This window comes from Porites lutea, chromosome 6, assembly GCF_958299795.1.
Source record: "Porites lutea chromosome 6, jaPorLute2.1, whole genome shotgun sequence".
Classification (NCBI taxonomy): Eukaryota; Metazoa; Cnidaria; class Anthozoa; order Scleractinia; family Poritidae; genus Porites; species Porites lutea.
In genome coordinates this window covers 18,614,308-18,629,655 of record NC_133206.1, presented here as the reverse complement: position 1 = coordinate 18,629,655, position 15,348 = coordinate 18,614,308, and the positions used below count along the sequence as shown (strand labels likewise).

General features: G+C 37.9%; 1 protein-coding gene across 2 annotated transcripts in view; it reads right to left on the bottom strand.

Annotated features, from left to right (window-relative positions):
- Window positions 1–15,348, bottom strand: part of LOC140942349 (myotubularin-related protein 13-like) — a 45,328-nt gene extending 29,980 nt beyond the window's left edge. The window contains exons 1-12 of one of the 2 annotated variants that reach the window (XM_073391303.1): window positions 15,224–15,348; window positions 15,018–15,097; window positions 11,422–11,757; window positions 10,270–10,489; window positions 9,353–9,485; window positions 7,112–7,223; window positions 6,609–6,722; window positions 4,778–4,852; window positions 3,869–3,982; window positions 3,259–3,309; window positions 1,887–1,964; window positions 830–928 (exon numbers count right to left, since the gene is read on the bottom strand). In XM_073391303.1, coding sequence (XP_073247404.1) covers window positions 830–928; window positions 1,887–1,964; window positions 3,259–3,309; window positions 3,869–3,982; window positions 4,778–4,852; window positions 6,609–6,722; window positions 7,112–7,223; window positions 9,353–9,485; window positions 10,270–10,489; window positions 11,422–11,757; window positions 15,018–15,097; window positions 15,224–15,281 — 1,470 coding nt within the window. In that variant the 5' untranslated portion in view covers window positions 15,282–15,348. The remainder of the gene's footprint in view (window positions 1–829; window positions 929–1,886; window positions 1,965–3,258; window positions 3,310–3,868; window positions 3,983–4,777; window positions 4,853–6,608; window positions 6,723–7,111; window positions 7,224–9,352; window positions 9,486–10,269; window positions 10,490–11,421; window positions 11,758–15,017; window positions 15,098–15,223) is intronic. The other variant, XM_073391305.1, reaches the window with a different exon arrangement.

Genomic DNA, 15,348 nt, shown 5'->3' with positions numbered 1-15,348 from the left:
TACCACTGCTCTAGTCCAATCAAATTGCAGAAATTTCTCATCTAGTAGTATAATGGGAAGTATAAGTAGACATGAAAGGAAGGACCCTGGTCATAAAAGGTGGCATAGTACATTAAAGCGAACAAATTCCTTTCTGAATACCTGAATATGTGCTTCCTAACAGCCACTTCAATTTTTCAAGCAGTAAGGATATTATAAGGAGACCCTCTTATCTTTTCTCACTTGAACAATACATTTGAAGTACATTTGAAGCAGTCGACTGCTTCAAATGTACTAGTTCAGTTTCAGTTATATCTGTCTCCAGGAGCTAACAACGTGTGTATCATTTTTGTTCATTTAAGTTTTAGCCTTTCACTATACTCCTGGCCCCCAGTGGACATGTTACACATCAAATTTGTTGTCAGGTTAAAAATTTTTAACCTACAACTGTACCTGTAGGTTGATTCTTGATTTCCTTTGTCTACTGGGGCTAGAGGACAAAGGAAATTGACAATCAACCTAGGTTAAATCAAAATTAACCTGAGATCAAATTTGATCTGTAATAGATACATTATACATGTACATTTAGGAAAACCAATTGCACTATCCAGAGGGTAATGATTTATCCCATGGATAGCACTGTGCACCTTTGGAAAAACTGGACCGTGGTAAAAAAAAACATCCTCAGCAAAATAGAACATTTCTTTGTCCTATAAAGTTCAGTCAAGAAACCTTAATCAATAAGCACCTGCTGGTTTAAGCCCCACTTCAACCAAAAAATGGCATTTAAGAATGACAGCTTCGACCAATAAAAGCATGGCATATCACAGAGTTGGTCACTGGAACTTACATTATCGTAGAGCTTCTGGGCAAGTTGCTCAATGCTAGCTTGTACCTCAGCATCCACTCCTCCTTCACCGTTAAGAATGCTGTCAATCTCGACACAAAGCTACGAACCAACCATTATGAGAATTTACAACCACATAACATGTTAAAATGTCACAATCTAAGACACAATGTCGTTAATTCATGTCTGTTCAGTCATTCACTAATTTGTTTATATCAACAAAATGTTTGATCTCTTTCCCCCTTTGCTACTTACTTTGAGGAAGTTTATGCGTAAACAAACCAATTAAACCACAATATAAGCAGGGTTTGCAAATTTTATTGATGAGTGGAGTCAGTGTGACTTCTTCTTCACAAATTTTGGAAACATTTTGGAATAATTATTTGGAGTCAAGTATCAGGCTTTCCAGCACGTGGTTGTGGCATGTATACACTATCGTGAGGGATACACGAAGTAGCTGTGGTGGTCTGCTAACCTGGAAAGCTCAAATCCATGATGGCAGTCATCGAGTAAACTTTGATCGTAATTTACCCTTTTCCTGTTTTGTTGTGCAGTATAATTCTTTAATTTCAATGATTTAATTAAGGTTTACAACGTTTACAATTAATGCAAATTGTATTTGTTGCAAAAAAGGTAAGGACAAAACTGTTTTTGTTACCAAAAATTTCTGGAGTCGAAGTGGCTCCCTGTTTGTTAACCAAAATTTTTGGAGTCAAAGTGACTCCCTCCGTAGCCTCAGTGGAGTCATCTGAACAATTTTGGCATAAAATATGCCAAATTTGGCGTATTTGCGAACCCTGATATAAGGGACAGGGAAGGCACGGTTTTTTTTGACAAGAGGTTTATTATTATATGACTGGAATCAAGGGCTGACTGAATTGGACATGAACGACCTCAATACTGTGTGGGAATGTACTCCAACCTTCCTCCCATGAGCCTTTGCACTTCCAGACAAGGCACTTTCATCAGTCAATTTATTCTATCAATATTGCAAAACTGAAATTATCTGGACAGCACATTGTGCTGGGAAAATTGCATCAACACAGTAACGGACATGTACCTGGTCAAATAAATCACACGTTCTGTAAGGAGGACCTCGGTGTGCCACAAATGATAGAAATGAAATGCTCTCTAAGACCTGGATAATAAAAGCACGGAGAATTAAAAAAAAATACTGTGAATGAAGCTTTTTTCTGATTTAACTTCTATAGGAACAGAATAATAATTGCTTTATTCAAGAAGTATTTGAGTACACAGGTTGCAATCCATTAACACAAGTAACAAACTGCCTGAGAATTCTTGGTACTCAGTTGCTGTTCCTCCATGTATTACACTCTTGCCACTATGACTGCAAGAATGCCTTTGAAAGGAGGAAGCAGTGATTTGATTCAGCTTTGTTAGGCACTTTGAAACCTTCATTGACTGTCACAGTCAAGCAAGGTCAAGTGTACCTTATGGATTCTATGAACAAACTGCTCATTGGAGTCAAGTCACCTTGCGCTTTTTTCTACACATCTTCCTCTACATAATTTACGGTGGAACCTTTCCTTTGGGACACCCCTGTTCAAGGGACACCTCCATTCAGGGCAAACAACAATTTTGTCTTGGAAAAATGTCCACATAGTCTTTGTATCTGTTACCTCTATTGAAGGGACACCTCTATTCAGAGGAAAGGGATACATTGTATTAGTCCTAAAACCTGGGTTTAACCTCCATTCATGGGACACCTTGGCACTCATAACATGACTGACCACAAAGAAGGTTGATACCTTTAAGTGTACACTAATCAGTGATGGCACCTTTCACAAACTGAACAATCTCACTTAAATCAATGAACTGCACTTGCATGAATTCAACATACATGTATAACATCACTGAGATAAGTTTATGAATTTTTATTGTCTTTGTTGGCTGGTTATTAACAAACCCCAACCCAACCTCTATTCAGGGGACACCTCTATTCAAGGGACACTTGCTTCGGTCATGAGGGTGTCCCCTGAATGGTTGTTCTGCTGCAGTTAAATGCAATTTCAACAGCAATGGATGAGCGTAGTGCCTTAGAAAGTTTATAAAATTTTCCAAGGCCTCTTCAAAGACCACCTTTCTTTTCAGTGGCTCTCCCTTTAATTTAATAAAAATTTTCCAGGCAAAACATTATTCTACATGTAAATCACATGCACTTGCCAGACAGCAGTCAGTGCGGATAAGTCTCCCTTTGTAGAAATCACAGTATAAACACCTCTATAGGGAACAACTTCCTATTGGCTCCTTACAGCTGTAGATATTACCTCCTTCTTCTCTAATACTCACATCAGTGTTATGGCTAAGAGATAATTGGTTCAATTTTTCTGGTGTCTGTATCAAGAAGGGTTGACAGAATACTGACCAAATTAATCCTCTTAATGCACACTTCAATAACAATGTTCATTTACCTTTGACAGAAATGGATCTCCAATCATGCCTCTGTACTCAAGGAAAGAAACCTAAAAAAGCCAAATTTAGTTATGCTCCTTTTACGTTGTGAATTATGGTTTCTACGTAGTTCAGTATTTAATTACTGGGAAGGGTGCTCAGCAGTTTACAGAAAAACTTCACAATCATAATATACTCCTCAGGAACCATGACATTAAAACCAAGTGTAAAGGACAATAAACAGAAGCCCAGGAAAGTACATGCTCCCGTTAGTTTTCCTTAAGTGGACAGACACAAATTTTATCAACAGTTTTCAAAAGAACTTATCACCAGCTCAAATTGAAAGGAAACAAAGACGTGTGAGAATTTTAGAGATGTAGATAAGTAAAACAGCTGGCTTGACTATTAAAAAAGCCTGCTTATCATTTTCTTAGCTACATCCCTGCTGTACAAGTTATTTGAACAGTTAGACAACCACAAAAAAAGGAAAAGGAAAGAATGAATGAATGCATGAACGCATGAATGCATGAATGAAAAATATGAAAAAATAATCCCTCATTTGCTTCTTATGTCTTGGAATTTAATAGTTGTAGTAAACATAGAACTTCTGCTAATTATTTTTGTATGTACCTTGTTGAATGTTATAACAGGCTTAGGATGTATTCTGATCAGAGTAAGGCAGGATCGATAACCAGAAAACAGCTGGGCAAGAAGTCTGATAAACACAGCTCGCAATTCCTTGTCCTTTAAGATAAAAGTAGTAGCAAGACTTGTCACTTTGAGAAAAAACAACAACAGCAGCAACAACAACAAACTAAAGCAATGAGCTGGTTCAAGCAAATGTCACTCCTCCTAGAAAAAATATTGAGAGTGACTGAAGTTTTTACAGTAAAACCAAGTCAACAATATTCCCCATAGTTTCTATAAATAAATGGATGGATTATTAGAAACTGAGAAGTTGCAGTCTAAACTTCACTACTCATTATGCATGTAAAGGAGAAACAACCAACGGCACTCCTGAACTTGTGTAGCCAAAACATTTAGAAAATTCAATAATGAACATGAAGTGGAATTTCCAACAGGCAAACGAGTGAGAGGGAGTTTGATCCGACATGTATAAACCCTCCACTGAGGGATTATGTATTTTACAGACACAACACATTTTGTCTCAATGCCTGATGACTCCTCTAAGCCTTGTCATGAGTGAATTATTTTCTTATCTGTCCGCAAGTTTTACAACCACTATCTACACTGTAACAGCACCTCAGATATTTCCAGCACTACCAGATAATTTATTTTTATAGGCACAGGGATGGAAATAATCTTCTTTACAGAGAGGCATTTTGTTGACCAGGTCACTATTTCAGTCTGACAAACTAGAAAAGTACTGTTGTAAAGCTCGTATTAAAGTGAATAGAGTTTTAATTCTAGCTGAATGATCTCATCACCTCTGACCACAAATAGAATTTTGAAAGACAAAAGGCCAGTTTTAGATGGATATTGTTTAATGACTTTCAGTTGCTTGTCGTTGTTGCTCACCTGTAGCTCTGGGGGAGATGGTGAAGTTGGAGCTTGAAAAGCACAGTCTGCTGTCACAAGTTGTGGATGTAACACCTGCAGATGAATGACAAACTTAATAATTATTTTAAAATTGATCATCATCTTAATACTTATCACTCTTTCTCCTCATAAGTCCAGACCAAACACATAATTTCCTGTTTTACACAACATAGAGTAACCAGGCCTGTTACCACTGGAAGGGGTGCCAAAACTGTTAAACCCAATAGGCTATGTTACAGGCCAAAATCAAATTCCGCTTAGAATTTTTTAACCTAGGTTGATTCTCTATTTTCTTTGTCTCCTGCCACTGATTTTTCATGAATGAGGGCTACAAGGCAGCGGAAATTGGGAAAAAAACCTAGCTTAAATACTTTTAACCTGAATTTATTTTTGACCTGTACATAACATAGCCATACTGGGTTTAAGAGTTGTGGCCCATTTGGCTTTTTTCTTTTTTTGGTTTTCGTTTTTTTTGTATGATGACGTTAGAGCAAGTACGTGTGTATCAACCCACAGGCGGCCCAAACTCACGTTACGAGGGAAAGGTGTAATGTAATTTACATACCATAGGTGATGCACCGCTGTTGCGTTACAGGCAACCGTTGAAAATATAAGAGACTTTATATGAGAAATATATTACTGAGATCTGCGAATGCTAAATGATGCTAAACCTTACTTTTTCTTAAATGAAATGAATAAAAATGACTTACCTGCAATGTATTCCACTGCATTTTGGTGTCTGTTCGTCGTTTTACTGTTTTTTTTGGCTTTATTGCATAACCACTGTTACTCCTTTCATAGAACAAAGTGAAGGCTGGTCACTTTGATCTGGCAGGGTCCTGGACCAGTCGCAACAAGAATGCTGTTGTTTTCGCCGAAATTCAAATCTGCTGCAAATTTTTCACGTCCAACGTAAAAGGGAAACCTGTTCTTCCTCTCTGAGAGATCGGCTCGAAAAACGATCCATAATTTCCCCATGAAATCGAGCCATTTGTGCCGCACTGCGAAGCACGTCTGGCTTTCGTCCAGTGCCTGTGACCACTGTTGCACTTACCAACTAATTTGCATTATGACAATTAGCACTTACACGACGGGTGCAAGGACTCCCTTTTTCACAGTGCAAGAGCCTAGTTGACGTGCCATTCCTGCCCTTGCACCCGTCGTGTAAGTGCTAATTGTCATAATGCAAATTAGTTGGTAAGTGCAACAGTGGTCACAGGCACTGGACGAAAGCCAGACGTGCTTCGCAGTGCGGCACAAATGGCTCGATTTCATGGGGAAATTATGGATCGTTTTTCGAGCCGATCTCCCAGAGAGGAAGAAGAGGTCTCCCTCTTGGGCTGGAACTGAAAAATTTGTAGCGGATTTGAATTTCAGCGAAAAAAAACCGTACTCTTGTTGTGACTGGTCCAGGTCCATGCCAGATCAAAGCGACCAGCTTTCACTTCGTTCCATGAAAGGAGTAACAGTGGTTACGCAATAAAGCCAAAAAAACTGGGTAAAACGACAAACGGACACCAAAATGCAGTAGAATACATTGCAGGCAAGTCTTTTTATTCATTCCATTTAAGTAATATTTTATATTAATATTCAGTAATATATTTCTCATACAAAGTCTCTTATATTTTCAACTGTCGCCTGTAACGCGACACCGGCGCGTCACTTATGGTATGTAAATTACATTACACCCTTCCCTCATAACGTGAGTTTGGGCCACCTGTGATCAACCCTACAAACATGCACACCAACCCATACTGCAGAAACCTGCCGAAACAGTGTATCTTAAGGTCACTTAAGTCTGCAAACTTACCAAGGTTAATTCATGTCTTGTTCTTCCAAGAAAAGGTTCTGGCAAGGACGCAAGGTTAATGGCATCAGGGAAGAAGACATGTCCTCCATCAATATCCACAAGAATTACATCAGCCTGTAAAAATATAATTATAACACATTTTGTAAGGATACATGAAAAGCACTGTCAGATGAAATTCACTTTTACATGAGCACTCAAAATTCTTCAGCTGGAAACATCTTTATTGCCATAAGCTGCCAAAATACATCTTAAAGGGAGGAGAATATTACCCAAAATCATGGGTCTGGAAATATTTTGATCCAATCTTAAAATCCTGCACACTTTGGTGACAATTTTCAGTTTTATCTCTGCATGTTTCCTTCCATGAGAGAATCAATAATTTACCTCTCAGGTTCACATTTTAGAACAAGGGTCTCATTGTCTTAGTGAGTCTCAGTTTTTACCATTTGCTTCCCTTTACTTTGAGATAAGGGCTAGAATGTTCAGTTAGATACATTACTCACCAAATCAGGTACCACATTATCTTTGTAGCCATCGTGTACTCCCATGATGTAGGGAGTTGGTGCACTCAGGAACTCTAGCAAAGCAGCTGGAAGGATTGGGATGAACACATAACTGAATAAAAAAGAGGAATATGGTTAACAACAGGAAAAAGTAATTCTGTAGAGTGATTTGTACGTGTAAATCCACTGCATACTGTAACTGATGAAGTGGATTTAGGTGAAAACTAAAACTGAGCTACCGACTACACCAATATGAACAGATGAATTCAATCTAGCTGACAAGTGTCCTTTGAAACAATGAAAGTTGTGACAAGGAGGTACTCATTAATTTTTAATGTTTACATTCTCAATTCTCCAGACTTTTTACCCCAGTTCCATTAAGTCTGGAAAATCTTAAGGACTGTACACATATCTCAGTTTAATCCATTTTAACTGAAAAAGAAATGATCATCAGGGCCCGGTTCCTTGAAAGATGGTTAAGTTTAACCAGGGATTAAGCCAAATTTTAAGCATGATTTTCTCATCTAAGAACATGCAGCTTGAGGTTACGATACTGTTGAGCCTTTACTATGAGATACTGTAATGATAACACAAAATGTTATCCTAAGCAATGCATAGGAATGTAAAATACAAAAAATGGAACAAAATTTTAATCCTGGGTTAATGCTAATCGGCCTTTCAGGAACTGGGCCCAGAACAATAATTTTCTTTGGTTTCCCAATGCTTTTGTCTGCAGTAAACACTTTCACTTGGAACACATTCAGGATAAAATAAACTTATAATTATTCAAGCTTGTCCTTTGGGCACGCAGTTCTCTTGTATGTCTTAGTTAATGATTTTATTAGAGGTTGACTTGCCTACACCCTTGCCCATTGGGCAAGTGAGCTTTAATAGTTATGTACAGGGCGGATAAAGGTTGGGCGGTGAAACGAGCGCTCCGCTCTTCATTTAATGTGTGATGCGGAGTAGGACTGGCACGAGCGCTCTTTCCGCGCTTCCGGTGCGCTTGAAGGCCAGCGAAATTTCCCTTTTTGCGAACCGGAAATCCTATTTTCTTTCTGTAATTTCAGGCTACAATGTTAAATAGATAAATTCGTTTCATAATATTATCAATAAACAGTTTCATATGTTTGTGTCTGTACGTCTATAAGTTAAACTTGTTGGTCGTATAATGCCAAAATTTGAGTTTAATTTGAAAGTGTTGAATACCTCCTCCTTCCACTAAATATCACCTAATCGTCTTTCGCCGTTTCGTTTGCAAAAGCTTAACACTTCTTAACCTCAATTTTTACATATGTTAAAGGGGGATAAATTTTATATAACATAACAAAAAATTAGATTGATATATATTGATATAGTGGCGTTGTACTTCTTCAAACTTTGCTTCTCGGGTGCAACGCGCTATGGCGATTCGCGCAATGCGTTGCAAATCCGGCAACCTCATGTAAACAAAATTTATTGAGGTTAGTTGTAAGGTTTTTTCTCTCTGTTTTTCTCTCTAAAACAAAACAATGTAAACAGTAAAAACTGAGGGGAAACTAATTTTAAGTTTCGAAGAAACAGAAAGACGTATGAGATGTTTTTTTTCAAAATTAAAAAGAAGGATGATGGTGATTGAAATTAGCATAATTTCACCTTGCACGAGCTGCACGCATTCAATAAAATACACGTCATCTAGTTATGAAACACGATCTGCTGTCTTTCAGTTTTGCCATGGATGACATGGATGAGATTTTCCTTCGTGTTTAGACAGTACTTAGCTGTTTTTGTTTTGGAATAACATCGACATTGGCGAGTAGCAGAACGAAAATATAATTCAGTAGTAGAGTCATGGAAGTAATAAAAGAAACCCTTTGAAAGAGATGTTTGTTTACTCCAATTCAACTAACCCTCCCTGAAAAAATAGCAACATTTGCCTCTCGGAGACAGCGTACCAGCAAAAAGGAACGAGGAAGAAGTGCAAGAAAACAAATCAAGCTGCCATAATTCAGCGACAGCGGCAGTGTTTCATGTACAAACCACATCGCAAGCCCTGACCGAAGTCGAAAACAAGCGACATTTCTAAGCAGAGTCCCAGTCCACTGCATCACACCTTTTTGCTCGGACGCGCTCGTTTCACCGCCCTACCTTTATCCGCCCTGGTTATGTACTTGCCCAGCAAGAAAATCTACTTGTCCTGGATGACGTGACAGGACATTTTTCAAGCCCTGACATTTAAATTGATCAGCTGTTCCACTATACCTGAACTTTAGTGGATACATTAGAGCTAGCATGGCTTGAGTGGCATGTGTCAACTGTGAATAGCTGCTGGAGTAAAATAAGATTTTGTTCTCTGTCAATGCAGCACAGAACAAGGCCAACATGTTGTGGATACCTGTTCAGAAATAGGATAACAACCTGGTAAGTACACATGTACATGTAGTAATGAAAATAATGACAACTGGATATTTTTATTGATAAAAGATACTACCTCCCAACAGTTGTACATAGTACAAATTTAAATCAGCTGCAAACTGAAGGGATACATTAAGCATAATACCAAGATATGCCCTACACCTGTATATACTGAAGAGTGTAACATTACTACAGTGTATATTACTAAACATACCAACTTAAGATAAAATAATAGTATCAAAATAATGTTTGTTGCTCAACCAAGATTTTGGAAGTAGGTTTTGGACCCACAAGCCCAAGTTGTACAGTAGACCATGTCATTTGACAAAAAAGGTACAGCTGAGCAACATGTTAACTTGTGGAACACCATGCATTATTTTTTTTTTCAGGCTGGGCATACACATGCACTAGGAATTCACAGATGATTTATGCATAGTATAGTGTATAGCATACATACATACATACTTTATTGAGACTCCCTTCAACAGGGCTTTTCAGTCACAATGTTAATTATTACATGATACTGGTAATTAACAAAAGAAAAGAAAACTTATTTACAGTTGTTCAATTAAATTCAAAATACATTCAAAATTATTCAAAATACATTCAAAATTATTTAGCATGAGAGCTGATTACACCAGACTTGAGCCTGCATTTATTATTTCCAGTTGTTGCTTCTCTCCACCCAAAAAGTAATCATTCCTGTCCTGCCCAAGACATTAAAATATACTGTTTACCTTAAACCAAGATAAAGCAAAACCTACCAAGCTGATTGAACAAGATGGCAACTGATTTTCCTGTCACAGGAAGCGTCTCAGAGGCAGGAGGTGATAGAGTGTGACGATCGCCAGCTCCCATGGAAAATGTCATCTTGGGTCCACCAGGAGGTGGCACCTGAACAAATCCCAAGATACAGCCCACCAATCCTTCTAGTGACTTGGTGTTTCCAGAGCAGAAGGATAAATAGATTGTTGTAAGGCAGTTCTGCAATAAAGATGGTTTCACATCAGCAGGAACAAAAAATTGACATTTATTTTTTGGCAAATAGATACGGGAAGGTTGATGAATGGCAAAGAGACTTCTAAAGCATGCACTGCAACAATACACCAATGCATTGGTGGAGTGTGATATTTCTTTCCACGATACAGATATCAATATTTGAACAAAATATGCCAAAGCAAAGAAATAATTATATTTCTTTGCTGGCATCACTCAAGATTTTAATAGTTTCTCTGCAAAATGCCAATGGTATAATGAAGGGGTGCATGGAATGAGTGCCTAAGTGTCTCTTGATGTAAAAGCAACTTCTCTCTGTGATTAATAAGACAAGTAAAACCAAGGCAAATTGGAGAAAGAAACTCAAACTTTATTAACAGAAACTTGGGGCTTTATTCCAGGCAGTAGAGGTGCATAATAATAGGCCCTAAATGACTCTTAAGGTCACTTGAAATAAATTATGTCCTTTGATTCACAAGTGAATAAAAGGCTATATTGAAAGACAATCTAGCAGTTGGTCAGAAACATCTATTTTTTCTTCAGGGAGCCCTTTAAATGTACATGTACACTGCAGCTTGTACCTATTTTCTGTCAAAAGGTCAGTAAGAGCCCATCTTGTATGGAATCTTGTCCAGAGAGAAGAGTTTTGTCTTACAAGTATTCAGACATGATTGGTACAATGTATCTTACTTTCAAATAGTAAAACACCTTCAGTCACTCTCACATTGACACTGGGACTATATTTAAGAGGTAGTTGTTATAAATAATAACTGTCAAATTTCAGTGGGTCAAAATTGTTAACAGCATTTTCCATCTGGTGATAATGCTTGTCATAAAGTGTCAATCAAGTAAGGAGAGGTGAATAATAACAGGACAGTAGGTTCCAGATATAAACAATTTGTTCATAATAATAGACAAACCTTTAAGATGTCAAAGTAGCTGGCTCTTGAAACAAGACAAAGGCACTTTGGTGCAAAAACATCCATCATCACTGCCTCTTCTGAGTTGACAGAGATCCCAGGCATTTCAGAAAACCGTTTCTCAGACAGAGAAGAATCTGACTGACTCTCATCTCTAAATCCTTCCTTACTACTTGAATTTGCTAGTTTTTTCTTTGACTTTGTTGGAGTGCATCTTTCATGGAATGTGAAGCATGCACAATATCGGTGGTCTCCCTCCATATCTGTGAGCACAGCAACAAAGAAAGTGGGGGGCTTGTAGTAGTTTGAGTAGTTCCATCCTCCAGGCTGGCAAAACTGAGCAAAAAATAGAGATAAACGCTTAGCAATTGCATTACATTTAGCATGAGAAAAAAGCAGACACTTCACAATGTCACCACTGGTTCCCTTGTGAAATGACACCTGAGGAATGAACACATAAATTGCACGCCAATGTATGTAGAACTACCCAGATCTGGCTAGTAATTCTGTTTGTATATGCCACAAAGGAAATTTATTTATTTATTTATTTTTTTTATTTCGCACACACAAACAATTACAATACATAACATTTACAATTCATTACAGGTAACTGTTATCGTTTACAAAAAAAGAAATAAATAAAAAGAAAAGGAAGGACAAAGTCCACCAAAATACTATAGTTTATATATTAACAATTAATAGAAGGCTGCCTGCCTTATGGTCCTCCATCACCCATCTGACCGTTTGTCACTTGTACTTTAATTAATTTAATTAAAGCCACAAAGGAAATTTACTTCAACCAATCAGAAGCACTTCCCAGATCTGAGAAACGATGCATCATCAGAATGGAATTTCTGTACTCATTCCCCAGGCCTTATCTCGCAGTGGTATCAGTGCTGAAGTTGTGAAATGTCAGCTGTTTTCTCTGGCTACATTGCATTTTGCCAACTACCAGACCAATGTACTTTAGATCACAGATGATGTCCAAATGTTGAAAGACCAAACAACTGGCCAACAAGCTGAGGGCAAGGTTGCTCACTGGTGTTATTACTACATAACTAGCAGTAGCCATTGGCTAGGAAGTGCAAGTGAACATGTGGGTTTACCTTGCAGGTGTGATCGATGAGATTGTGTTTGTGAATCGAATCAGAGAAAGCCCTTTTGGTTCCAGTGTCAACAAAAGGAATCACTGCCATAAACAATACTCATATTTAATTATTCAACGATTTTATTCACAATTGCTTAGGTACAATTAATAGCCTGCGAACGGTGAGGAGCGAGGAAAGAGGGCTGTATTCTCAGGCAAAGATACAATGAAACAATATTGTGACACAAACTGCACGAAGTCTTATTATTCAATCGAATATTTAATCCCAGTTCAATGACCAAACGCCGTTGATATCCAGTAGAAAATAATGAAAAAGCTTTAGTTTACCACTGGAGTTTAAAGCCTATTGAAGCTTTCAGGTGACAAGCGACACAACATGCTTGAAAACATTTAAGCAATAGGGTAAATAAAGTAAACTTGTCGAGTTTTGAACTCAAAATTTTTTTCAAATTTGTGCTTGCGTGATTAGCGCGAAAAGCAAAACATCTTAACGTCACAACCATGTTTACATACTCTCATGCAAACACTCCTCTCGGCCAATCAGAGCGTGCGTACTATCTTAGTTACCGGTATTTTATAAATAAAAATGTAAACACCATCCACTGGAGTGAAACCTGAATAAACGTAATTTACATGGATTGCTACAGCAGACTTTGCTAACACTCATATCTTATCGAAAACTTGTCCAGCACTAAGCTGGGATCAGGCTCTACTTTCATTCTCCTGGGTAAATAGATTCCCAGCCGGCAAGGCAAATCGAAAAGTCTCACATTTAGTACAGTATTCATACAGTACTTGTGTACCTGAATTACGTGTGGTTGCGAATCGCATCACTTGCATGTGCATGCACGTGATTACAGTGACGTCAGACTGACCTTAAACTCAACACCGGGGCCTTTGCGGCCACATACCATGTATATCAGTCAACAACACAAGCACCCCAAGAATGTGGACAGCTTTTAGAAAAACCTCCAAATACAGTTAATGGAGTATCACTGACCAAGATTAGTCTGTAGGCTCCTCTTGTCACCCGCAATTATTTATTGAGGCCCCTCCTAAACTACCAACGTTTTAGTCCATTATCACATTTGTCTAATACAACACTGCATGGCTAAATGAGTGCACAATGTTCGAAAAAGACATAAAACAAAGCGAGCTCACACAACACTTTCTGAGCATTGCCCCTGAGAGTTAACGACTTGGTGTCTTATTGGTTGCTTTTCCCCCTTTGGCTTGCTTCGTTAGCAAAAGTGGCTAAATGATAAAATCACACTTTGTGTTGGACAAAAATATTGATTTTGATCTAAGCAAAAAGGGCAACAATTAAAATAATGCAAAGTTAAGAAACATCTAAACTGTCAGACATGCTCTTAGCTTTTAAGATGATATTGGATGAAAACATTTGACTGTTTGTTAGTGGCTTAAAGGACAAACTATGAATTTCTGGAGCAAGCACTTTGATGGAAGTATTGTAATGCAAGTCTTTTTTCTCTGTGCACAACAGCAATACCTTTAACGTGCAGTATAGTAAAAGACAAAAAATAGTTTTAGAATGTGGAGGAAACTAGAAGTGCAAAGGGCCCAGTAAAAAGGCCAGGGAAATTAAGTACAAATTGATCATCATTGAAAATAAACAGGAGACACTGATAACATCTAAAAAGATGTAAAGAAATTCATCTCATTGTAGGTTAGAGAAAGGATTTTGAAATAAGATCAACACCAACAGACAATGAAAGATTAATAAAATGCAAACAAGCCGGAGCAAATATTGTGCCTTGACACAAAACAGTGAATAAAATGTCCGTTTGAAATTCATACACTACAGGAACAAGTGCATACTTAACAGTTATGTTTTGGAAAGAAGAACAATTTCAAACCAATTCGATACACTGCATCATTCAGCGAGATTAATTCACAGGAAGAGATCCACATAAAAACCAGTTTAAAAACAATAAAACAAGATAAGTTTTAAGCCGCTAAATGATTAAAATCATGAGCAGGAACATCCAATATTACTAGGCAAACATTTTGAAATATACCGGTAGTAAACGTAGCTAAGAGCAGTATTACGTAAACTAGAACCACTGGCGTCATGGCTTTTGAGCAACGCAGAACTTTCCCCTCATTCGTCTTTTAGGCGTCTTACAAGTCAAAGATTACAACAGGTCAGCATGATCGAAAGACTAACAGTTCCATGCAATTGTATCATAATTACGCGAACCCACTTCATGCAGTTGAAAAGATTCCACCCAAGTAACACTTAGAAAGAACTTGAAAACGCCAGTTGTAATTCTTCACTTTTACGAATGGTTTCCTTTTAATACGCATGAAGACTTAAAGTAAGTGTAAGAATAGGCAGATTTGAACGGATGCTTGACAAAAGAATGAGATGAGAGCATTATGAATTGTGCTTCGCAAAGCTTCCGCGAAATTACGTGAAACTTGTACGAGGAGAAATTTAGCCGGCTTTCAAAAGAAATACGGTTACCAGTTCAATTCCTTCTGGAAAGGCTGCATCTTTACGATCTTTACTTGGGAAGCGCTGAATCACTCTTCCTCTGACTTCTTCTGAAAAGTAAAGACAGGGAGAAAGGTCGTCGGTGAGAAAGTCGCGAACTTTCCAGAGGCGTGCAATGTTTGTTTAACATTTTTTGCTTAAAGATGCCCAACCAAGGGCAATTAAAGCGTTTTTACCATTCTTTGAGTCCCTGTCTATTCCACAAATGACAAAATAATCTGCAAGACGGGACATTTCTTGAGCTGGAATGTCATGTAGGCAACCATATCCATACACCCTTTCGTTTGGACGCCATTTTGGA